Source organism: Balaenoptera acutorostrata, chromosome 7 (assembly GCF_949987535.1).
Source record: "Balaenoptera acutorostrata chromosome 7, mBalAcu1.1, whole genome shotgun sequence".
NCBI lineage: Eukaryota > Metazoa > Chordata > Mammalia > Artiodactyla > Balaenopteridae > Balaenoptera > Balaenoptera acutorostrata.
In genome coordinates this window covers 92724849-92749454 of record NC_080070.1, presented here as the reverse complement: position 1 = coordinate 92749454, position 24606 = coordinate 92724849, and the positions used below count along the sequence as shown (strand labels likewise).

The 24606-nt window shown below is 36.6% G+C and overlaps 1 protein-coding gene across 3 annotated transcripts in view; it reads right to left on the bottom strand.

Moving 5' to 3' along the window:
* Positions 1–22669, bottom strand: part of HGF (hepatocyte growth factor) — an 82924-nt gene extending 60255 nt beyond the window's left edge. Inside the window, exons 1-5 of one of the 3 annotated variants that reach the window (XM_007178948.2) lie at positions 22599–22669; positions 22204–22330; positions 14298–14463; positions 2047–2159; positions 426–540 (exon numbers count right to left, since the gene is read on the bottom strand). In XM_007178948.2, the coding sequence (XP_007179010.1) occupies positions 426–540; positions 2047–2159; positions 14298–14463; positions 22204–22291 (482 nt within the window). In that variant the 5' untranslated portion in view covers positions 22292–22330; positions 22599–22669. Of the gene's footprint in view, positions 1–425; positions 541–2046; positions 2173–14297; positions 14464–22203; positions 22484–22598 lie in introns of those variants that run through there. The other 2 variants (XM_007178949.2, XM_057550388.1) reach the window with 2 other exon arrangements.
* Positions 22670–24606: the final 1937 nt, after the last annotated feature.

The window sequence follows — 24606 nt, the reverse complement described above, 5'->3', positions numbered from 1 at the left end:
TGCAGTCAAGTTTGAGAACCACCATGGTTAAAGAACATTTGGCCCCTGGGTAAGATCAGAATCTGCTCCATCTCCAACTTATCACAGGCAACCTCTCCACTCCAGCTGCAGAGTGCTGTGCCTTTTCGCAGGCAAAGAGAGGGAAAAAATTTTTTTTAATTACTTTTTTATTATTTCTTCCCAAACACCAAGATCTATAAATTGAGGTTTCAAGGTGAAAAAATGTTAAGCTACATCTTAATAATAATTTTTTATTCTTTGGCTAAATATCAGTTACAAATTCAGATAAGCTGTGGCCTAATACACTTCTGCAAAGTTGGCTAAATTATTATAGAAGTGTAGGATTATTCTGAAGCACTAACCTGGGATTGGTAACACACCTATAAAAGAGAGGCTCTATCCTCTTTTCTTCATGCTATTCTTACCTGTGTTCGTGTGGTATCATGGAATTCCAGGGCTGGCATTTGATGCCACTTTTAGTGATAGATACCGTTCCCTTATAGCTACCTCCTTTACCGATGATGCAGTTTCTAATGTAGTCTATCAGAAGAAAGCAGAGAAAAATGTTATAACTATGTGTAACATATATGCTGTGTATATTAAAAATAAAAATGATAAAATTCCATTCAAATCTTTAAGTAATGCTTATAAACCATCACAAATCATATTGAAATTTCTTGCCTAAAAATTCTACTAATATTTTCAAAATAATACATTTCAGAGTAATCCAAAACAAACAAAAAACACCATTGAGAAGTTTTAATTTTGTGAGTATATACCTGGATAACTGTAGAGAGTAGTCTACCTACTTAACGTAGATTATTCTTTATGCTCAACTGGACAGGCAAACTTTATTTAGCATAATGATTTGCTCAAATTCACAGACCATTTTAAGAACATATTAAAAACAAAAATTTGTAAATCTATATTGAATTCAAAAAGTTACTTTAAGATAATGGAAATAACTGATTTGTCTTTATATCAGTAAAATTGTGTGGGTTTTTGTGTATGTGTGTGTATGTGATAATTACATTATACTGATTGTTATTTTCCATATTTTTGCTAACAGATCAGCTGCTAAATTATAGGACAATCAAACTGAAACAAGCTGTATAGTTCTATCCAATAATAGTATATACAGTTGTTAGCAACCTAGAAGATTAAAGATGGTTTTATACTAGATTATGAATTATGTTTAGGATTTACAGAATTATTGGGGTATATAGAGATCATCTTATTTTCTAACATGAATTAATTTTAATTTCATTTAAACATTTTCCCTATTAACAAAGAAATGTCTGTGTATATTACTAAATACCTAAGTTTAATAAAAAACACAGTATGATTTAAGAAAACATTAAAATTGAAATAAATAGTATTATCATAAACATAATCCATGATTATTATTTTGTGTAATGAGAGATTTATTCTGTAAAATACACATTTAGTAAACATTCTTCAATTATTTTATTATTATAAATCCACTTTTGAACAAAATAAATGCCTTGTGAATATAATATCAAACTACCAAAGTAGGCAAATTAACTAATAATATGGTCTCAATTCTTTCAAAGATTTTTTAAAAGTATGTAACTAGGAATAGATCCAACTAATTTTTCAAAACCTCCACGTTTTGTTGTTATCAGAAATCATCACTATAACTTAGATTAATTATCCTAAGTTATGAAAATTTATAATACTATAGTTAAGCTCAAAATTTGCTGTTATATAAAATGTCTTAAACTAATAACTTAAGGTGGCACTTTCTAAAATGACTGTGGAGAATATCAGTTCCAGGAGATGTTATTAGAAATAAACAAAGAGGGGAGGGATAATCTAACTATGGAAAATTTGGGAAAAGGTCTCTTTAAAGTACCATACTGAAAATAGTCAAGGCAGTAGTGTCATCTGTCTTAATAGATGAATTGACTGCATAATAGATCCATGATATAATGGAAAAATCAGTTAGAAAGAGCACTGTGGCAGGCAATTACATATATTTTATACTTTGTTTCATTACGAAATATTTAGGGAGAAGCCAGTTACCTTTGTTTTCATAGAGGTCAAATTCATGGCCAAACTCTTTTTTCACTCCACTTGACATGCTATTGAAAGGGAACCAGAGGCATCGCTTTCTTGCTTTGTCAAAAACAAAGGCCCTGAAAAAAATATCTGAATGAAAAGAAGGAATACTACTATTTATACAGTTTTTAAAGAATAGGCACCTGGTTTAAACAAGGAAGGCAATATAAAAACAGACGCATTATTACATATACAGAAACATGAGGGATATTTGAACCTACCATTTTGATAGCCAAATAAGACAGAACAAAATTAAATTTTTATAGGTGTAGATTTAAATATCAGATAGAATAAAATTTGAAATGTTCTCATGTTATTCTAAATGACACATAGAAGAATGAGGGCTTCAACAAGCAAAATCAATATATAGCACAACTACTTGGAATATTTCTGAAGACTTTATTTTTTTTTGTAAGTACACAGCAAGTTGGAAGATATTTTTGCAGTTATATACAAATTATTATATTTGAAATATCATGATTAACTTCTAAAGATTGTAATTGTATAAAGCACATTCTAAAGTGACATGTCCTAAAATGTGTTAGACAAATCACCACCCCAGGAGATTCTCCAGAAAAGAAGGATCTAAAATCAAATGTTTGGGAAATTTTGCATATAATATCCCTTCTTGGTGAGTTATAAAGCATTTAAGCTTATTAAAGGCGATGAAAATCCTGCTCTTAGGTAACTTTACATAAGTCAATGTTTCCTAAATGGATTTGCTTGCATAAGCATTTTTAGTTTAAATAAAAAACTATTTACAATAGCCAGGACATGGAAGCAACCTAAATGTCCATCGACAGATGAATGGATAAAGAAGATGTGGCACATATATACAATGGAATATTACTCAGCCATCAAAAGAAATGAAATGGAGGTATTTGTAATGAGGTGGATGGAGTTAGAGTCTGTCATACAGAGTGAAGTAAGTCAGAAAGAGAAAAACAAATACAGTATGCTAACACATATATACGGAATCTAAGGGGAAAAAAAAAAAAGGCCATGAAGAACCTAGTGGCAAGACGGGAATAAAGACACAGACCTACTAGAGAATGGACTTGAGGATATGGGGAGGGGGTGGGGTGAGATGTGACAGGGTAAGAGAGTGTCATGGACATATATACACTACCAAATGTAAAATAGATAACTAGTGGGAAGCAGCCGCATAGCACAGGGAGATCAGCTCGGTGCTTTGTGACCACCTAGAGGGGTGGGATGGGGAGGGTGGGAGGGAGGGAGATGCTAGAGGGAAGAGAAATGGGAACATATTGTATATGTATAACTGATTCACTTTGTTATAAAGCAGAAGCTAACACACTATTGTAAGGCAATTATACTTCAATAAAGATGTTAAAAAAAAAACTACTAATATCAGAGAGAATATGCTTTTGATATACCATCTTGACAAAAATTGCTGAAATGTGTTAACTCCTAAAATTATCATTCCTATAGCTAAGTATTATATTGGTATTTTCTTGCTCACTAAAAAAAGTATTTCTAAAGCAAAATGATAAATACAAAAATCTCTTAACTGAGAATAGTAAAGTACTTAAAATTTTCAACACATTAAGGGTTACCATTTCTTAAAATACAGAAAATAAAGTTCGAATTCTGAACTATTTTCTTTCGATTAAGAAATAGTATTAAAACTCCTTCTTAACCATGTTCATGCTAATTATAATGTCACCATGTATAAGCATCTAATTAAGAAAAACACATAGATTTTCTAAGAATAAAGATTTTTTGCTTCCAGATTTTATTTATATATATATATATATATATATATATATATATATATATATATATATATATATACATATTATATTTTAACATCTTTATCGGAGTATAATTGCTTTACAATGGTGTGTTAGTTTCTGCTATATAACAAAGTGAATCAGCTATATGTACACATATATCCCCATATCCCCTCCCTCTTGTGACTCCCTCCCATCCTCCCTATCCCACCCTGCCAGGTGGTCACAAAGCATCGAGCTGATCTCCCTGTGCTATGCGGCTGCTTCCCACTAGCTATCTATTTGACATTTGGTAGTGTGTATATGTGCATGCCACTCTCTCACTTCGTCCCAGCTTACCCGTCTCCCGTGTCCTCAAGTCCATTCTCTATGTCTGCGCCTTTATTCCTGTCCTACCTCTAGGTCCTTCATAAATTTTTTTTTTTAAGATTCCATATATATGTGTTAGCATACAGTATCTGTTTTTCTCTTTCTGACTTACTTCACTGTGTATGATAGACCCTAAGTACATCCACCTCACTACAAATAACTCAATTTCGTTTCTTTTTATGGCTGAGTAATATTCCATTGTATATATGTGCCACATCTTCTTTATCCATTCATCTGTTGATGGACACTTAGGTTGCTTCCATGTCCTGGCTATTGTAAATAGAGCTGCAATGAACATTGTGGAACATGACTCTTTTTGAATTATGGTTTTCTCAGGGTATATGCCCAGTAGCGGGAACGCTGGGTCGTATGGTAGTTCTATTTTTAGTTTCTTAAGGAACCTCCATACTGTTCTCCATAGTGGCTGTATCAGTTTACATTACCACCGACAGTGCAAGAAGTTTCCCTTTTCCCCACACCCTCTCCAGCATGTATTGTTTGTAGACTTTTTGATGATGGCCATTCTGACTGGTGTGAGGTGATACTTCATTGTAGTTTTGATTTGCATTTCTCTAATGATTAGTGATGTTGAGCATCCTCTCATGTGTTTGTTGGCAATCTGTATATCTTCTTTGGAGAAATGTCTATTTAGGTCTTCTGCCCATTTTTGGATTGGGTTGTTTGTCTTTTTGATATTGAGCTGCATGAGCTGCTTGTAAATTTTGGAGATCAATCCTTTATCAGTTGCTTCATTTGCAAATACTTTCTCCCATTCTGAGGGTTGTCTTTTTGTCTTGTTTATGGTTTCCTTTGCTGTGCAAAAGCTTTTAAGTTTCATTAGGTCTGATTTGTTTATTTTTGTTCTTATTTCCCTTTCTCTAGGAGGTGGGTCAAAAAGGATCTTGCTGTGATTTATGTCATAGAGTGTTCTGCCTATGTTTTCCTCTAAGCGTTTTATAGTGTTTAGCCTTACATTTAGGTCTTTAATCCATTTTGAGTTTATTTTTGTATATGGTGTTAGGGAGTATTCTAATTTCATTCTTTTACATATAGCTGTCCAGTTTTCCCAGCACCACTTATTGAAGAGGCTGTCTTTTCTCCACTGTATATTCTTGCCTTCTTTATCAAAGATTAGGTGACCATATGTGCATGGGTTTATCTCAGGCTTTCTATCCTGTTCCATTGATCCATATTTCTGTTATTCTGCCAGTACCATACTGTCTTGATTACTGGAACTTTGTAGTATAGTCTGAAGTCCAGGAGCCTTATTCTTCCAGCTCCGTTTTTCTTTCACAAGATTGCTTTGGCTATTCAGCATCTTTTGTGTTTCCATACAAATTGTGAATTTTTTTGTTCTAGTTCTATGAAAAATGCCATTGGTAGTTTGATAAGGATTGCACTGAATCTGTAGATTGCTTTGGGTAGTATAGTCATTTTCACAATGTTGATTCTTCCAATCCAAGAACATGGTATATCTCTCTATCTGTTTGTATCATCTTTAATTTCTTTCATCAGTGTCTTATAGTTTTCTGCATACAAGTCTTTTGTCACCGTAGGTAGGTTTATTCCTAGGTATTTTCTTCTTTTTGTTGCAATGGTAAGTGGGAGTGTTTCCTTAATTTCTCTTTCAGATTTTTCATCATTAGTTTAAAGGAATGCAAGAGATTTCTGCGCATTAATTTTGTGTCCTGCTACTTAACCAAATTCATTGATTAGCTCTAGTAGTTTTCTGGTAGCATCTTTAGGATTCTCTATGTATAGTATCATATCATCTGCAAACAGGGACAGATTTACTTCTTCTTTTCTGATTTGGATTCCTTTTATTTCCTTTTCTTCTCTGATTTCTGTTGCTAAAACTTCCAAAACTATGCTGAATAAGAGTGGAGAGATTGGGCAACCTTGTCTTTTTCCTGATCTTAGTGGAAATTGTTTCAGGTTTTCACCATTGAGAACAATGTTGGCTGTGGGTTTGTCATATATGGCCTTTATTATGTTGAGCTAAGTTCCCTCTATGCCTACTTTCTGGAGGGTTTTTATCATAAATGGGTGTTGAATTTTGTCGAAAGCTTTTTCTGCATCTATTGAGATGATCATATGGTTTTTCTCCTTCAATTTGTTAATATGGTTTATCACATTGGTTGATATGTGTATATTGAAGACTCCTTGCATTCCTGGGATAAACCCCATTTGATCATGGTGTAGGATACTTTTATTGTGCTGTTGGATTCTGTTTGCTATTTTGTTGAGGATTTTTGCATCTATGTTCATCAGTGATATTGGCCTGTAGTTTTCTTTTTTTGTGACATCTTTGTCTGGTTTTGATATCAGAGTGATGGTGGCCTCATAGAATGAGTTTGGGAGTGTTCTTCTGTCTGCTATATTTTGGAAGAGTTTGAGAAGGATAGGTGTTAGTTCTTCTCTAAATGTTTGATAGATTTCACTTGTGAAGCCATCTGGTCCTGGGCTATTGTTTGCTGGAAGATTTTTAATCACAGTTTCAATTTCAGTGCTTGTGACTGGTCTGTTTATATTTTCTATTTCTTCCTGGTTCAGTCTTGGAGCGTTGTGATTTTCTAAGAATTTTTCCATTTATTCCAGGTTGTCCATTGTATTGGCATACAGTTGCTTGTAGTAATCCCTCATGATCCTTGTATTTCTGCAGTGTCAGTTGTTACTTCTCCTTTTTCATTTCTAATTCTGTTGGTTTGAGTCATTTCCCTTTTCTTCTTGATGAGTCTGGCTAATGGTTTCTCAATCTTGTTTATCTTCTCAGAGAACCATCTTTTAGTTTTACTGATCTTTGCAATCGTTTCCTTCATTTATTTTTCATTTATTTCTGATGTGATCTTTATGATTTCTTTTCTTCTGCTAACTTTGGGGTTTTTTTTGTTCTTCTTTCTCTAATTGCTTTAGGTGTAAGGGCAGGTTATTTATTTGAGATTTTTCTTGTTCCTTGAGGTAGGATTGTATTGCTATAAACTTCCCTCTTAGAACTGCTTTTGCTTCATCCCATAGGTTTTGCGTCCTCTTGTTTTCATTGTGATTTGTTTCTAGGTGTTTTTTGATTTCCTCTTTGATTTCTTCAGTGATCTCTTGGTTATTTAGTAGTGTATGGTTTAGCCTACATGTGATTGTATTTTTTAGAGTTTTTTTCCTGTAATTGATATCTAGTCTCATAGCGGTATGGTCAGAAAACATACTGGATACAATTTCAATCTTCTTAAATTTACCAATGCTTGATTTCTGATCCGAGATGTGATCTCTCCTGGAGAATGTTCCATGAGCACTTGAGAAGAAAGTGTATTCTGTTGTTTTTGGATGGAATGTCCTATAAATATAAATTAAGTTCATCATGTTTAATGTGACATTTAAAGCTTGTGTTTTCTTATTTATTTTCATTATGGATGATCTGTCCATTGGTGAAAGTGGGGTGTTAAAGTCCCCTACTATGATAGTGTTACTGTCGATTTCCCCTTTTATGGCTGTTAGCATTTGCCTTATGTATTGACATGCTCCTATGTTGGGTGCATAAATGTTTACAATTGTTATATCTTCCTCTTGGAGTGATCCCTTGATCATCATGTAGTGTCCTTCTTTGTCTCTTGTAATAGTCTTTTATTTTAAAGTCTGTTTTGTCTGATATGAGAATTGCTACTCCAGCTTTCTTTTGATTTCCATTTGCATCTTTTTCCATCCCCTCACTTTCAGTCTGTATGTGTCCCTAGGTCTGAAGTGGGTCTCTTGTAGACAGCATATATACGGGTCTTGTTTTTGTATCCATTTGGCCAATCTGTCTTTTGGTTGGAGCATTTAATCCATTTATATTTAAGGTAATTATTGATATGTATGTTCCTATTACAATTTTCTTCATTGTTTTGGGTTTGTTATTGTAGGTCTTCTCCTTCTCTTGTGCTTCCTGCCTAGAGAAGTTACTTTAGCATGTGTTGTAAAGCTAGTTTGGTGGTGCTGAATTCTCTTAGCTTTTGCTTGTCTGTAAAGGTTTTAATTTCTCCATCATATATGAATGAGATCCTTGCTGGGTAGAGTAATCTTGGTTGTAGGTTTTTCCCTTTCATCACTTTAAATATGTCCTGCCACTCCCTTCTTGCTTGAAGAGTTTCTGCTGAAAGATCAGCTGTTAACCTTATGGGGATGCCCTTGTATGTATTTGTTGCTTTTCCCTTGCTGCTTTTAATATTTTTTCTTTGTATTTAATTTTTGATAGTTTGATTAATATGTGTCTTGGCATGTTTCTCCTTGGGTTTATCCTGTATGGGACTCTCTGCCTTTCCTGGACTTGATTGACTATTTCCTTTCCCATATTAGGGAAGTTTTCAACTATAATCTCTTTAAATATTTTCTCAGACCCTTTCTTTTTTCTCTTCTTTTTCTGGGACCCCTATAATTCGAATGTTGGTGTATTTAATGTTGTCCCAGAGGTCTCTGAGACTGTCCTCAATTCTTTTCATTCTTCTCTCTTTATTCTGCTCTGTGGTAGTTATTTCCACTATTTCATCTTTCAGGTCACTTATCTGTTCTGCCTCAGTTATTCTGCTGTTGATTCCTTCTAGAGAATTTTTAATTTCATTTATTGTGCTGTTCATCATTGTTTGTTTACTCTTTAGTTCTTCTAGGTCCTTGTTAAATGTTTTTTGTATCTTCTAAATTCTATTTCCAAGATTTTCGATCATCTTTACTATCATTACTCTGAATTCTTTTTCAGGTAGACTGCCTATTTCCTCTTCATTTGTTTGGTCTGGTGGGTTTTTACCTTGCTCCTTCATCTGCTGTGTTTTTCTCTGTCTTCTCATTTTGCTTAACTTACTGTGTTTGGGGTTTCCTTTTCACAGGCTTCAGTTTCGTAGTTCCCATTGTTTTTGGTATCTGCCCCCAGTGGGTAAGTTTGGTTCAGTGGGTTGTGTAGGCTTACTGGTGGACGGGACTGGTGCCTGTGTTCTGATGGATGAGGCTGGATCTTGTCTTTCTGGTGGGCAGGACCACGTCCGGTGGTGTGTTTTGGGGTGTTTTTGAATTTATTATGATTTTAGGCAGTCTCTCTGATAATGGTTGTGGTGGTGTTCCTGTCTTGCTAGTTGTTTGGCATGGGGTGTCCAGCACTGTAGCTTGCTGGTCGTTGAGTGGAGCTGGATCTTAACATTGAGACAGAGATGTCTGGGAGAGCTCTCACCGAATGATATTACGAGTAGCCGGGAGGTCTCTGATGGACCAATATCCTGAACTTGGCTCTCCCACCTCAAAGGCTCAGCCCTGACACCCGGCTGGAGCACCAAGACCCTGTCAGCCACATGGCTCAGAAGAAAAGGGAGGAAAAAAAAAGAAGAAAGAAAGAAAAAAATAAATAAAATAAATAAAGTTATTAAAATAAAAAATTAAAAATATTATTAAAATTAAAAAGTAATTAAAAAAAAAAAGAGAGCAACCAAACCAATAAATGAATCCACCAGTGATAACAAGCACTAAAAACTCTACTAAAACAAATGGACAGACAGAACCTTAGGACAAATGGTAAAAGCAAACCTATACAGACAAAATCACACAAAGAAGCATACACATACACACTCACAAAAAGAGAAAAAGGAAAAAAAAATATATATATATATATATAAAGGAAGAGAGCAAACAAATCAATAAAAAAATCTACCAATGATAATAAACTCTAAATACTAAGCTAAGATAAACATAAAACTAGAAACAAATTAGATGCAGAAAGCAAACCCCAAGTCTACAGTTGCTCCCAAAGTTCACCGCCTCAGTTTTGGGGTGATTCATTGTCTTTTCAGGTATTCCACAGATGCAGGGTACATCAGGTTGATTGTGGAGATTTAATCCTCTGCTCCTGAGGCTGCACAGAGAAATTTCCCTTTCTCTTCTTTGTTCGCACAGCTCCTGGGGTTCAGCTTTGGATTTGGCCCTGCCGCTGCATGGAGGACGCCCTCTGGCGTCTGTTCTTCACCCAGAGAGGAAGGGGTTAAGGGAGCAGCTGATTAGGGGCTTCTGGCTCACCCAGGCTAGGGGGAGGGAGGGGTATGGAATTAGGGGCAAGTCTGTGGTGGCAGAGGCCAGTGTGAAGTTGCAACAGCCTGAAGCGCACCATGTGTTCTCCCAGGGGGAGTTGTCCCTGGATCACAGGACCCTGGCAGTGGCGGGCTGCACAGGTTCCCAGGAGGGGAGGTGTGACTAGTGACCTGTGCTTGCACACAGGCTTCTTGGTGGCTGCAGCAGCAGCCTTAGCATTTCATGCCCATCTCTGGTGTCCACGCTGATAGCCACGGCTCGCGCCCATCTCTGGAGCTCATTTAGGCGGTGCTCTGAATCCCCTCTCCTCATGCACCCTGAAACAATGGTCTCTTGCCTCTTAGGCAGGTCCAGACCTTTCCCTGGACTCCCTCCCGGCTAGCTGTGGCACACTAGCCCCCTTCAGACTGTGTTCTTGCAGCCAACCCCAGTCCTCTCCCTGTGATCTGACCTCCGAAGCCCGAGCCTCAGCTCCCAGCCCCCACCCATCCTGGCGGGTTAACAGACAAGCCTCTTGGGCTGGTGAGTGCTGGTTGGCTCTGATCCTCTGCACGGGAATCTCTCTTCTTTGCCCTCTGCACCCCTGTTGCTGCGCTCTCCTCCGTGGCTCCGAAACTTCCCCCCCACCCCCCATCTCCGCCAGTGGAGGGGCTTCCTAATGTGTGGCAACTTTTCCTACTTCACAGCTCCCTCCCCGAGGTGCAGGTCCTGTCCCTATTCTTTTGTCTCTGGTTTTCCTTTTTTCTTTTGCCCTACCCAGGTACGTGGGGAGTTTCCTGCCTTTTGGGAAGTCTGAGGTCTTCTGCCAGCATTCAGTAAGTGTTCTGTAGGAGTTGTTCCACATGTAGATGTATTTTTGATGTATTTTTGGGGAGGAAGGTGATCTCCACGTCTTACTCCTCCGCCATCTTGAAGGTCCTCCTCCAGATCATATATTTTTGAAAGCACATAATTTTCTTATAATTTTATGTAGTTCAAATTAGTCATTTATTTCTTAACATTGTAACAACTTTTAAGTAATTTTAAATAAGGGGAAATAACTTTTATAAAACAAATATTAAAAAGATGTTATAAAATTAAAATATTTTAACTATTTTATATTTTTACATAGTGCATTTTATTCTATATCTAAATAACTTCAAAAATTATATGTATAAACTTTGTGCTTTGATTTACATGTAGACATTTTGAAATGTCCACCTACAAGAACATTTTACAGCTGAAATAGTATTAAAGAACAAACATAAAAGTCTGTTTTTGCAACTGTGGCAGAATAACTTGATAAGAGAAAAACTGGCTAATAATATATTTGAATTTTGATCTAGTAGATAGTAAAATTATACAATACATGTAAAATTTCCTATTTCCCTATTGTAGGGTGTTGGGGGGAGAGAGTTAAATAACCTTGAAAGCACGGTAATTAGATAAAGAATACATATGAAGATAACAACTAAACGAACACCTAAAAAGAAATTTTAAAATTACAGACTCAAATACCTGCCACTTAACATTAAAATAAAAGTGTACCACACATATATAAACTACTACTTTTTTTTCAGTAATATGGCTTTGACATGAGATTGCCTTGCAAGTGACTCATGAGCCCCATCAGGAACATGTGAGATTTGCTTCTGTGAATACAAAGGTGATTCCATCTGGAAAGTGGGTGACAGGGTTTCCAGTTTGCTGATTTCATTCACCCTTTTCTCTCATTCCATTACAATTCCATATACTCTCAGAAAACTGTATTTGCTTGTATCATTTTACACCTCCATATGGACTGGATCCAAGCTGACAAATTCCACGAGTTGCATATCTTCTTTTAAGTTTGACTTTAGGAGTCTTTCTCTTGGCCTTATTTTAACTATCATCTTCCTTTCAATAATTTATTTTGTTGAGTTGTTTATGGCAGAAGGGCAATTCCAGTACCAGTTACTCAGTCATGGTTAGAAATTTTCATCTCTTGAGTCAGTTCATGTGCAGTAATTTTTTGAAACGCTTAGAATCAGGCATTCTGGTCATCTTTCTCATCCAGCAAAACACAACTGCAGTCCCTATAAAGTCAATATTGTTGATACCTTCTCAAGAGGAAAGAAAAGTTGAGACCTCTACCTCATGCCCACTGAATCACAGATGCTTTCACACAGCATTGTTGGTATTTTCCAAACATCTTAGTGTGTTTGCCATTGTTTTTCAATGATTCTAGTTCATGTAACAAGTCCTCAAAAAGATCTTTAATTCATTAAGAACCTACTTTCAGAGTATCACAAGTATGTCCATTCGATTCTGAATAAGGAATGTATTTAGTGATTCCAAATAAGTATGTATATATATTTAGGATACACAAGTGTGAAGGATGACACCATTTCTGAGCAGAGAACTTTAGCTGTACATTGGTATCACTACATGTGGTTTTCTGCACAGGTTGCCATAAATTTGGAGACTAAATATAACTCAACCAGAATATGGTTGAAAAGCGTGAAACCTCATATACATGGGATATGTAAAGTTTTATTAATCTGGTCACATGTGTTCTCCAATGCAGCAAAATCATTTTAGTTTCTCCTAAGTAAAACAAAGGGAAAGCTGTTTTGTTTTGTTTTTTTTTCTAGGCATAAGGCTGACTAATGTGAAAATCGAGGCTTAGCAATACTTTCCTTACTTGTGGATCCAGGAGAGTGTATTTTCAGATTCAAAGTTAAAAATCAACAATGAGATGTGGTTCTCCCATTCCCTTTGCCCTGCCCTTCTAACCCTGAAAGGGGAAAATACAATAAATCCAACCTCCTCAATTGCCAGAAGAACATCTCCATAAATCTACACAGCTGAGATGTTGATTGAGAGTAGTTTTCTCTAATTTATTTTTTTAAATCTCAAGGCTTTTCTAGGAAAGTCAGGGAAAGAAGGAATTATCATAGGAATTACTTGCAAAGTTAATTCCCCACTCCCAGTGCCAGGAAATATCTCCCCGAAAGTGGCAGTTTGGCTGTAAAAATACTTCCAGAGGAGATCTAAATGAATAGAAAAGAGATAGTCTCTCCTCCTGCTAAATCTATTGAAGACCTCCTCTAACCATGTCCTTTCTCCTCAGGCCCATAACACTTACTTCTCTGAGAAAGGCAAGACGAATTTAGGACCTCTTGCCATGACATTACTAAAATCTGTGTTCACATTATGTGTTAACTACCCAAATGTAATAGAGTAGCATTCAAAAGTGACAGGATGCCATGTGCACTCCTGTTAAAGTGGGATGAAATAGGGAATAAAAAGGTGGAAAGTAAGTGTGGGGAGGGAATATTTATGAAGAACTAGGAAATGCATTTTCTTCTGGCAATTTGGAAAACTATTCAGATGAAATTGTCACCTTCATGGCCCCAAACTCCAAGTTTTATCCTCTGGCATACTGGCAAAGTTGTAAGGAATTTTTCCCTGGGAGGTCACAGAGAAACTTTCAAAAGATAAGAAAACTCTCCATTTGAGTTCCCTCCTGCCTCTTTGAATTGCCCCATCACTTTTCACCTAAAACTTCATCATCACTACCCGCTAACTTCTTTTAAACAGCCTCTGCTGCTGACACCAATCCCTCTAGTTTTTTTAATCTAATTATCTCAATGTTTTTTATTTACATCCCTAAAGACAATGATACAAGTTGCAGTAAGTTTTGGTTGTTGGGCAACTTCTAGTCTGAAAATTCCTCCACTCCTCTTGTAAGGAAAAAAAAAAAAAAGTTTACTCTGAATAGAATATTGTAAAATATTAGAGAGATAAAAAGTTAATCTAATTGAATTTTAGTTCCTAAAGTTCAATTGTTCATAAGATGAGAAAATATAAATTCCATAACTAAAGCCCCTGTGGATTCTAAAAGATCTCAGTTTGTGTGTTCTCCCTTACTCATACTTCCATCAAATGAGAGCTAAGTCTTCTGTTGCAATGAGTTAAAACTAAAATCAAGCTTACAATTTTAAGAGTACATTGCATTGAATACAAAAAAGATGATGATAATGAGTCCATGACATATTTGGAAAATTATTCTAAGAACGAAATGAAGCAACTTACTTGCAAGTGAATGGAAGTCCTTTATTCCTAATACATCTATTGGCACATTGGTCTGCAGTGTTCATTTTTTTTGTTTTTATCTTCAGTAATGGGTCTTCTTTAATTAGAGTAGTCTTTGCTGACTTTTTGAATTCATGAAGTGTGTTTCTTCTTTTCTTCTGTCCTTCTATTAATAATAATAATTTTTTAAAAACATACGGGAAAAGCTTTTAAGGCTCATATAGAAAAAAATAATCCCTAAGAATCATCTACGAGGTAATGATTTTATCTGACAACATACCAGACCTCCAGGGGTTGGGGGGTGGAGTGATGTGGGTAATGATACTCTCAGATACTTAAGAGCAAGAGAGGAATAGTTAATCAGTGAAGAAAAAATAGCTTCACATACAGAGTCATTCATCTACATTCTTTCAAATGAAGGATGCTTTTAAAAATTAGGACAGAGTTCACTCTTAAGAAATAAATAACATGGTATTCTCCAAACAGTATGAAAGGAAGTGCCAGGACATATCATATCATGCTCTATAATTAAATCTGTCATTTCCTTCTACAATTGGTCCTTATGTAAGTTATAGTACTAATTAGATAAGCCACTTCAATGACAGGTGAGAAACTTCTCACTAAAAATGGTGCACTGGGTAAATTCTTCTGACTTGGTCTTTAAAGTATTTCATAATATTCATATTTTAGCCCTTTCATTTCCTACATAAGTGTTTTCTGTGCTTTTGGGCACTATTTCTCAGTATCACTGAAGTGTTTGTTTTGAAATCAAGCCAAATGTTGTAAATCAAATGTATGTAAAACTTCATCCTTTAATGTAGCAATATCATTTTTCTTCATCAACGTATTCTACCAGCCCCTAGATAGCATGAAGCCTCCTATTAAAAAGCTGAAGAGCAAAGCTAAAACATGCCAAGAGACTTAATCTTATGGATAACTTTAGAATATGAAGAACTTGCTTCTTCATTCTTAATTTGCCCAGAGTTACCTGGTTTCTAATGATAATCACCTCTTCACAATGAGGATCAAATTGTCTAAGAGATTGCAGCTGTTGTAGAACAAGGATGGACATAATGGTGCCCCTCCCCTGCCTGTCAAGTTATTTGAATACCCTTATAACAAAGGCAGTAATAATACGTACATTTTTAAGATACGGAAACCAAGACACACGGGAAAATTGACGACTTAGAAGATCTGATTGAAAATCCAGCTGCCTGGCTTCAGAGCCCCCACTCTTAAACACGTATGATGCCATCTCTCTCTAAGACTTGCTAAGAAAGCATGTGGAAATAACGGCTTGTAAACAGTTTCTGAAGATTTGGTTAAAGCTATCGGTAGAGAAGTAACTTGGATGGCAGAACAGGAAATCATTTCTTGGCTTTAAACGTGGTGAAATGTGCCAAGAAAAGAGGGTGAAAATTTTTCTGCAGAAAATTTGGAAATATGGCTTAACAGAGTGAGGTACCAAGAATGGCATCATACTCTTAAGTCTGCCAGCAACCACTGGCTCCAGTTGTTTTATTAAACATGCAGATGCTACCCATTAATATCTATCCTAACCTGGAGTCCACAGTAAATAAGAGAAAACATGAATTCCTCTAAATTTCTGGTTCTCTATAAAACTCCAGAACACAATCCCCAAAAAACTGGTACTAATTTCTGTAATTGCTTTCATTTTCTTTTCTTTTCTTTTCTTCAACGTTTCTTTGCCCTATAAGATGGAATGGCTATGGTAGAACAGATATAATTTAAAAGACATTTTAACATAGAAATTCAGTCAACCAAATAATCCATCAACATGTTATTTATTGAGTGTGGACCAAATGCCTTGCATAACGTTGGCAGACTGATGATAATTCTGGCATTCTTATTGACTTGCCAAGTGACTTTGTTTAATTACCTTAAATGCTAATATCCCATTACTCAATTTACAAAATGAAAGTTATATTATATTTGAACTAAAAGGAGCTATTTAAACTATAATCATTTGGAAATCAATTTGGGTTAAAAATGTTATGAATATGCAAAGTTTTAGTTTTGTTTTTGAAATTTCATCCTTTAATTTCTGGCATAAGAGAAGAAACCGTTATTCTCCCAAGCAAATAAGTGGTATTATTCTTTTCAAATTTTGGTTTCTGCCACAGGACCATGTTAATGGGAGATAAGTTTCTCCACTAAGAGTTTCTGCTTCTTTTGACATTAGTGCACAATTTCTTAGGTGCTGTGAAATGTTTCACAGCATAAAAATCATCTGAATTCCTGTATAAATTGGAATGCTTCTCAGAAACAAATAGTGCTTAATGGACGCAGAAAATCTATTCAAAAAACTATCTGCCAAAGTGGAAAAATTGTGGTATATATATATATATTATATATATATATATATATATATATATATGTATGTATATATATATACATATATATATACACATATATATATAAAATAAATTCAATTAACTAAAAGTATAGAATTAAAATTGGCCTAATGTATTATGTATTTATTACCTATGTTTAAGTGTGAGAGAAGAACATAAAACTAAATTTTAAAAGTCTAAGACAAACATTGAGTTCAGACCTGTATTTTACTAATTACCAAATAAAATAGAATACCTGGTCAATGCTCTGGTTTCTTTTCTCAGAACCATACAACATGAAGGAAGGCACTGAGGATGACTAGAGAAAAGTGGTTTCTGTGGGATCGTTGATTATATTTAATTCTGCAGATCCTCAGCTGTCCTATTGAAATGTGTTAATGCCTGGCTGTACCTCATAAAAATAGTCTACTCTTGCTTGCTGATAAACTTTCGATCACTACCTTTCATCTAAAGATCAAAAAGTATCCTGAAAAGCAAATAAATCTATGATTTCCCTTTACTAGATAATAAATAGGAGAGAAAAGCTTGTCTGGGGCTACAAAGCTAATCAGGGGCAATCAGAACCAGATACTAAGATTCCCTTCTCACTCTTTATTTCTCATGACTTAGAAGCTTTCCCTTATAATTCAGTCATATCTACTAAGTCAGTAACTAATTATTCAAAAATGCGAAGTTCAAGCTAGTTGTACGTCATGTAATCCACACATCAATAAAATTAATTCCTTCTTCAATAAAAGAAAAATTCAAAACAGAAGTCATTCAAAAACAGCATCTGAAAATAAAATTCCTTTGCTGAAAATACTTTTAACTTTCTCTTCCATATGTATTAACAACTGATGCTTGTTTTAACAACAGTTAAAAGACAAGCTTAATTTGGGAAGAAACTCAAAAATATCTTTGGATCATATTTTTCCCTACTATTTTTTGTGCATGACTGCTAGTTGACGTTTATAAACAAAACATTGAAATGAAATCAAAGGGTAAGAGATCACTGCAACTTTGTCATGCTTTCTTATATTTTAAATTGCAACTCCTTTTCCCTCTTCCCTCAGTTTGGGAAAACATTCTGTAGCTATATTTCCTGAAGAAACCAAAGTCCCTATTTTAAAACTGAAATCATTAGGCTCTTAGTGAAAAGCTACAAACAGAAAGTAGGGTCAAATGTATCAAGGTGCTTGAAGAAAGACACATTTCTCCCTCTGGTCCCTGGGCCTCACACTCTTTTCTCTCAGTACCTCATATATTTTCTTCTCTGTATGGACTAACCATTGACTTCAAAGAAAAATCATGCAAAGGAAAGGATTTGCAGGGTGTGGAAAGAAGCAGGAATCTGGCTCCACATATTCTGAGAAATCTACCCACATGATTAGTGATTAACAGCTTGAAGTGGCAAGATGTTAAGATGAAAGTACACAAATAATTAATGGAAGGGAATGGTGGTGACGGGAGATTTACTTCCCAAAGGCAAAAATCATAAATACAAGTCCAAATCTTCATTTCTATTATCTAGGACTTGGGTTTCACAAGTGGACAATTTTCATCCCTTCTTTAGAGAAGGGAACAATATCATAAATAAAGATGTCAAGAAGGGATCAAGTCAGATTTAAATCAAATGTTGGTATTTGAGAAGCAGCATAAGTATCTCTTCCAAAAAGATTTACAAATGAACTGATGTTCAGTGTGAGAATAGGGACCTCCCTAGATATTTCCCTCCTACTTCCATGCCACTTCTTCATTCATCCTCCTCCTGGTCTCTTCCTTCACTGTCTGTTTCTGCCTGCAGCTCTCCTCCACACACCAACTAAAACAACACTAAACAACACTAAACAGCACACCAACTACAACACACTTCAGTCAGGTATCTTGTCAACTCAAAAACTTCCAGCTGTGACCCATAATGTTTAAAATAGTGTAATTTAGCATGATATTCAAGCATACATGTTAGTCTATCTTACTTTTCCAAACCCAGGCCATACTCCTTCTCCTCAGGTACTCAGTACACCAGCCCTACATGATTGCCTGTCCTTATACTCTCTCACTTCAGTACCTTCAGCCACTTTGTGTTCCCCTGACTTAAGTACTGACCATACTACTACCTGTATTTTCACACTCAACTTGAGTATTGCATACTCCCTAAACCTGGTTTGACCCTCTAAGCTAGAAATGAACTCTCAACCATAACATAATAATACTTCTAACACAGAATTGTTCCTATATTACTTAGCAAAATGGATTTTTTAAAGCGAGTTTCAGTTGATTTCACTGCTGCTGTATTCAATATAAATAAAAGGGAAAATGCACATTGCATATTTCATTCACATAGATTTGGGTAGGAATCTCAGCTCTATCCATTATGTAAGATAATAAGAAAAAGATAATTAAGTTCTTTAACTTCAGTTTCCTCATGTAAGATGAGTCAATTCAATAATGCCAATCTTATTAGAATTAACTAAGTTTTGTTTTAGAACTTGGTCCATAACAGTCGCTCAACAAATGTGGCTTTCATCATCAAAAAATCTACAAACAATAAATGCTGGAGAGGGTGTGGTGAAAAGGGAACCCTCTTGCACTGTTGGTGGGAATGTAAATTGATGCAGCTACTATGGAGAACAGTATGGAGGTTCCTCAAAAAACTAAAAATAGAGCTATCATATGACCCAGCAATCTCACTACTGGGCATATACCCTGAGAAAACCATAATTCAAAAAGAGTCATGTACCACAATGTTCATTGCAGCACTATTTACCATAGCCAGGACATGGAAGCAACCTAAGTGTCCATTGACAGATGAATGGATAAAGAAGACGTGGCACATATATACAATGGAATATTACTCCGCCATAAAAAGAAATGAAATTGAGTTATTTGTAGTGAGGTAGATGGACCTAGAGTCTGCCGGACAGAGTGAAGTAAGTCAGAAAGAGAAAAACAAATACCGTATGCTAACACATATATATGGAATCTAAAAAAAAACAATGGTCCTGAAGAACCTAGGGGCAGGACAGGAATAAAGACGCAGACGTAGAGAATGGACTTGAGGACACGGGAAGGGGGAAGGGTAAGCTGGGATAAAGTGAGAGAGTGGCATGGACATATATACACTACCAAATATAAAATAGGTAGCTAGTGGGAAGCAGCCGCATAGCACAGGGAGATCAGCTCGGTGCTTTGTGACCACCTAGAAGGGTGGGATAGGGAGGGTGGGAGGGAGACGCAAGAGGGAGGCGATATGGAGATATATGTATATGTATAGCTGATTCACTTTGTTATAAAGCAGAAACTAACACACCATTGTAAAGCAATTATATGCCAATAAAATGTTTAAAAAAAATGAAGGTATTGGGGTGGAGAGTCAGTAAAAAAAACAAAACAAAACAAAAAAAACAAATGTAGGTTTCTTTCTCACTTGTTCATCTGTACATCTCCCACAGGCTCCTTGATAGTAGGTGCTCATTTAATGTTGTGTTGTTGTTGTTAGAGGGGATTGGATATTTGTATCCAGTGTAGGTGGGAGTAGATAGAGGATAATCCTATGTAAACCAATTCCTATAAAGATGGCTTGGGTCTATTATATTGAACATTTCTTTAAGTTTTCTGAAACTTTTCTAAAAGTATCTCTATAATATATTCTGCTCATAACTGGTTGTCACCTCATTATAGTATCCACTTCTTTTTAAATATTGTCTTATTTCACAATAGGTAAAACAGCAGACTCATAAGCTAAATCAAAAAGTATAACCGAAGCAAGTAACAACAAAATTCTAAATGTTCAATGTTAGATGATATAAAAAAGAACAGATTTTCTTTATATGTTCTAAGAGGGCTATCCATGTTTTCCACTTTGAAGAATGTTATTTTTTTAAAAACTATCAAAATAAAGTTGCCACCCAGACAAAGGCAGACCCTCTTTTGTTAACAATTTTAGCATTATCCACTTTAGGAATTATTCTATTACTTGTAATTCCCAACTGGCCTCTCCTTGCCTGCAGCATACTCTTGGGCTGCATTCCCCCTATCCTCAGGAAACGCAGTCATTTCAACACTAGCCAAAATGAAATATAATTACAAATGTAAATCTCCTGCCAAAACTTCGCAATGCATGCCAAAAACAAATAGACATTGTCTATGGTTGATCTACTGTTTGGGTTTTCCACACTGTGTTCCCCATGCATAAGCACAGATGATTCCAGGTAACCATATTCTACTTCAGCCCATCAATAGTTTGATCTTTGAAAATGAAAGTCCTCAAAATATTAGCTGTCATTTCAATTTATAGTCAAAATCCCGCAAACCAGCAATGTCATATAAGAATCAATTTTAACATGACCCATCTCAAAGGTGATAACCTGCTAGATTGAACTTTTTTTTTTCACCTCTTCAGAAATCTAACATAAATGTTCTTGAACTGACACTTCCCACACAGTGTTGTTTTCCAAAAGGGACACATCACAAAATTGAAGAAAGCCAGGTGGGACTGATTTTTCTCGTCATTTTGCAAATTCTTGGTGCTTTCAACCTTTGTATTACATTGGAAACTAGATTGGAGGTCTGATAAATGTCATATTTAACTTATCTCAAAAGATATAACTGAGATATATCTCAGTTCTCTGTCTTATATTATTAAAAAAAACTATGTCTACTGTCTGGGCATTTATTCCATTCTTTTATTCCCCTGTGCCCACCTCTGATGCTCACTACCTTCTCCCGTTGGCATCCCAGCCACGACAATAATACAACCAAATACAGATGTTTCCTCTTGCCCTGATAACAACAGAAAACTTCCCAAAGCAGCAAATGAAACCTCTAAACTTCCAGGCAATATGAACTCCCAAGCAACTCCTTCCCAACCTGTAAATTCTGGGGAGAAAATGGGAGACTGAAAGGAGCAGTTCTACAGCTATAATCAGAGTCACACAATTTTTGCCTCCTTGGCCCTGCAGTTTCAAAAGGGCAGGCATCCATACCCAGAAAGAATGAGACCTTAGGAGAGAGGCTTTCTCTTTCATTTTTATAACATGCATATACTCAGAGTTTAATCTGCCTTCTCCAAATGAAAACCTGTATTAAGTCATAATTTGGCCCTGAATGTTGACTGAGTGATGTGGGGTAGTGGATTGTCATGGAAAATTGTCCTCTGGAAAAAAAAAAAAAAAACATGTCCCTGCTGTACTGACCATCACTTTCTCCCCTCCCTTCAGCTTTAAATTTATCCAAACCAGCAAAGTTCAGCCAATGTTAGCATCTCGTTCCCATCCCACCATCCCTGACTATCAGGCTAAGTGAGAGGGGGCTGGATCAATGGGGAGGGGGATGGAAACAACAGAGGGGATGCTAAGTATCTTTTTAAATGCTTTTCAAACAGAAAGAGAATGTCAAAAGAAAGCTAAATGAGAGATTTTAAAAACCCATACCACATACAGAGTTAAGGAAGGATGCTGGGCACAGGGTAAAGAGAGAGCGTTAGGAAAAGGAAATGTTAGCAAGAGAGAGTTAAAGAATAATAATAATAAGGAAGACAAGAGAAAACTAACCTGCATAGGGGATGGCAGTGGGAAGCAGGAGGAGGTGGAGGAGGACGTGCTGCAGCAGTACGGCTGGCAGAAGTTTGGTCACCCACATGGTGCTGCTGGAGGTGCTGGCGGATCCCACTGGCGATGCCTGGGTGAAAGAATCCTGTTCCGACTCAGTGCCTAGAAGAGCCCGGCGGCTCTGAGCTGCTTTTTATTGCGATGAGCTAAGTTTGTTGTGTGATTAACTGGAAAGATCTAGGTCTGAACTCCCTCTTACGGTAAGAAACTGTTTAACAACAGCCCTTTACTCTCTTCCACCCCCCTCCTTTCCTCACCACCCCCCACCCCCCAGCAGCACCAAACAGATCCCAGCTCCCCACGACCCCACCCCCACTCTGCTGAGGAAAGAAACTTACAAAGAGAAGGTCACCTGGCCTGAGGCCAGCTTCAATTTGGAAGTTGGAGCTCCAGCTCCCAGTGGCTCCTATCCGAGCAGGGAAGGGAGGAGCAAGGCTCAGCCCAATAGCTAAATCAAGGCACAGGCAGAGGACCAATTCGCTCAATTTAAGCAGGAAAATACACGTGTTTACATCTCTATTTGGGAAAAGAGGAAGGGGAAGCAGCATAAGAAGAAAGCACAGCACTGCCTTTCTGTCAAATGTGCGTCAGCTGCTAATCTGTCTAGTTCCACTACTAGAGCAATCCAGGGATTCCAAACACGGACACAGGCTCCCCAGGTGGTCAGAGCCCGGGAAGGAGGGGGTAGGCAGGCCGGCAGGCAGAGCGCAGACAGGTCCAGGCCAGGTAGCGAGAGGTCCGGTGAGAAAAGTGTATGTTATTGTGGGGTAAAAATAAGTAAACAAGCAAAACAAAAGCACCCACGGTGTCAGGCAGGAAAATTGCCCCTGCCCAATGGGCTCAAAGCAGGTAGGTTTTTTCAGAAGCTGAGCTAAGCTACCCCAGTCACCACAAAGGTACCAAAAGCACATAGAAGAAATTTGTCTGGTTTGGGGTCTGTGATAAAATCTGGTCATGTACTCTTCGTAAAATGTCTAAGACATTGGGATTACCCACTGCCTCTCCCTGACAGATAAATGTGGCACGGATTACATGTCCTTGTGCATACACACACACACACACACTCTCACTCACACATGTGGGTAACTTCTAAGACTAACTTTCACTGGAAATCTCTCAAGGGGGTTGAATTCATAAATAATTCATACCCCTCTCTTCTCTAGCTCCATCCCACCTGCATGCGCTCAGCAGCCTCCGAAAATCTAAGTGGAGAGAAGGCGAGCTTGCATCGGGGTGGCGGCGGAGATAAGGGACAGACACTTGTTATCTAGAGATTTGTCTTTGCACCTTGAGGTGATGCTTTGATTACTTTAGGTAAGAGCTTGCTTGATTTTTAATGGATTTGGGGGTATAGTTGCCCCTGTGTATCTCTGAAATGGGTACAAGTAGGAACAGTGTCTCTGTCCACAGAAGAAAAGAAAGTGGGCATAATGTGGAATGTCTCTGGAGCAGTGTGCAGCTGTACAGAGATGGTAGTGGGCAAAATTAAAACCATCCACAGAACAGCCTTCCCTGCACAGTTCTCATTCCTCATCCTCCAGTTCGGTCCACCCCCACCTCCAGAAAGAACCTAAGGTTGGGGGAGAGCTAGAGAAGCTAGTGATTAAGAACTAGTTTTGAGGAATCCACTTCATCTTACCTTTTCCTATTGTTAATGCTTCTCTTTGATCATTTTCTCCTTATAGAAACAAAACCAAGCAAACTTAAAAATCATTTGTCAGCCTATTTTACTTTCCTTTTCGCTTTCTATTACAATTCTCAATTTCAGTATATTGCATGACCATGATTCTGAATTGCCCCATGGTATCTCCTGTGCTTTACTAGGGATTCAGACGCCTTTTAAAGAAGCTAGATTTTTTCTGTAAGTAAATTCTTATAGGTAAAGAATGAAGACCAGTCTTTCTATTTGTTTTCTCTTTCTCAGAGAAAACAGAATCAGGGCCATAAGCATAATTGCAATTATCATTATAGCTTGGGGCAAAATCTATCCTGGATAAGAGATTCAGGGCACTGAAAAGAAATTGAATAAACTTATTTAACAGGTCACACATGTTCACAATTTTTTATTGGCACATTAAATATAATAAATGCTTAACCTTATTTAGAGTTATTTATTTATATTTCTATTTTGACAGGTTATTGGGTTTATCTATATTGAAATGACAGCTAATATGCATTGAGTTTTTAGTGTATGCTAAGCATTGTACCAAGTACTCTTAAAAAGATTCTTATTTAATCCTTACAATAAACCTACATTAAAAAGAATTATTATAATCCCCATTTTATAGTTGAGGAAACTTAAGTAAATTATTTTTATTCTTAAATAACTTGTTCAAGATCCCAAAG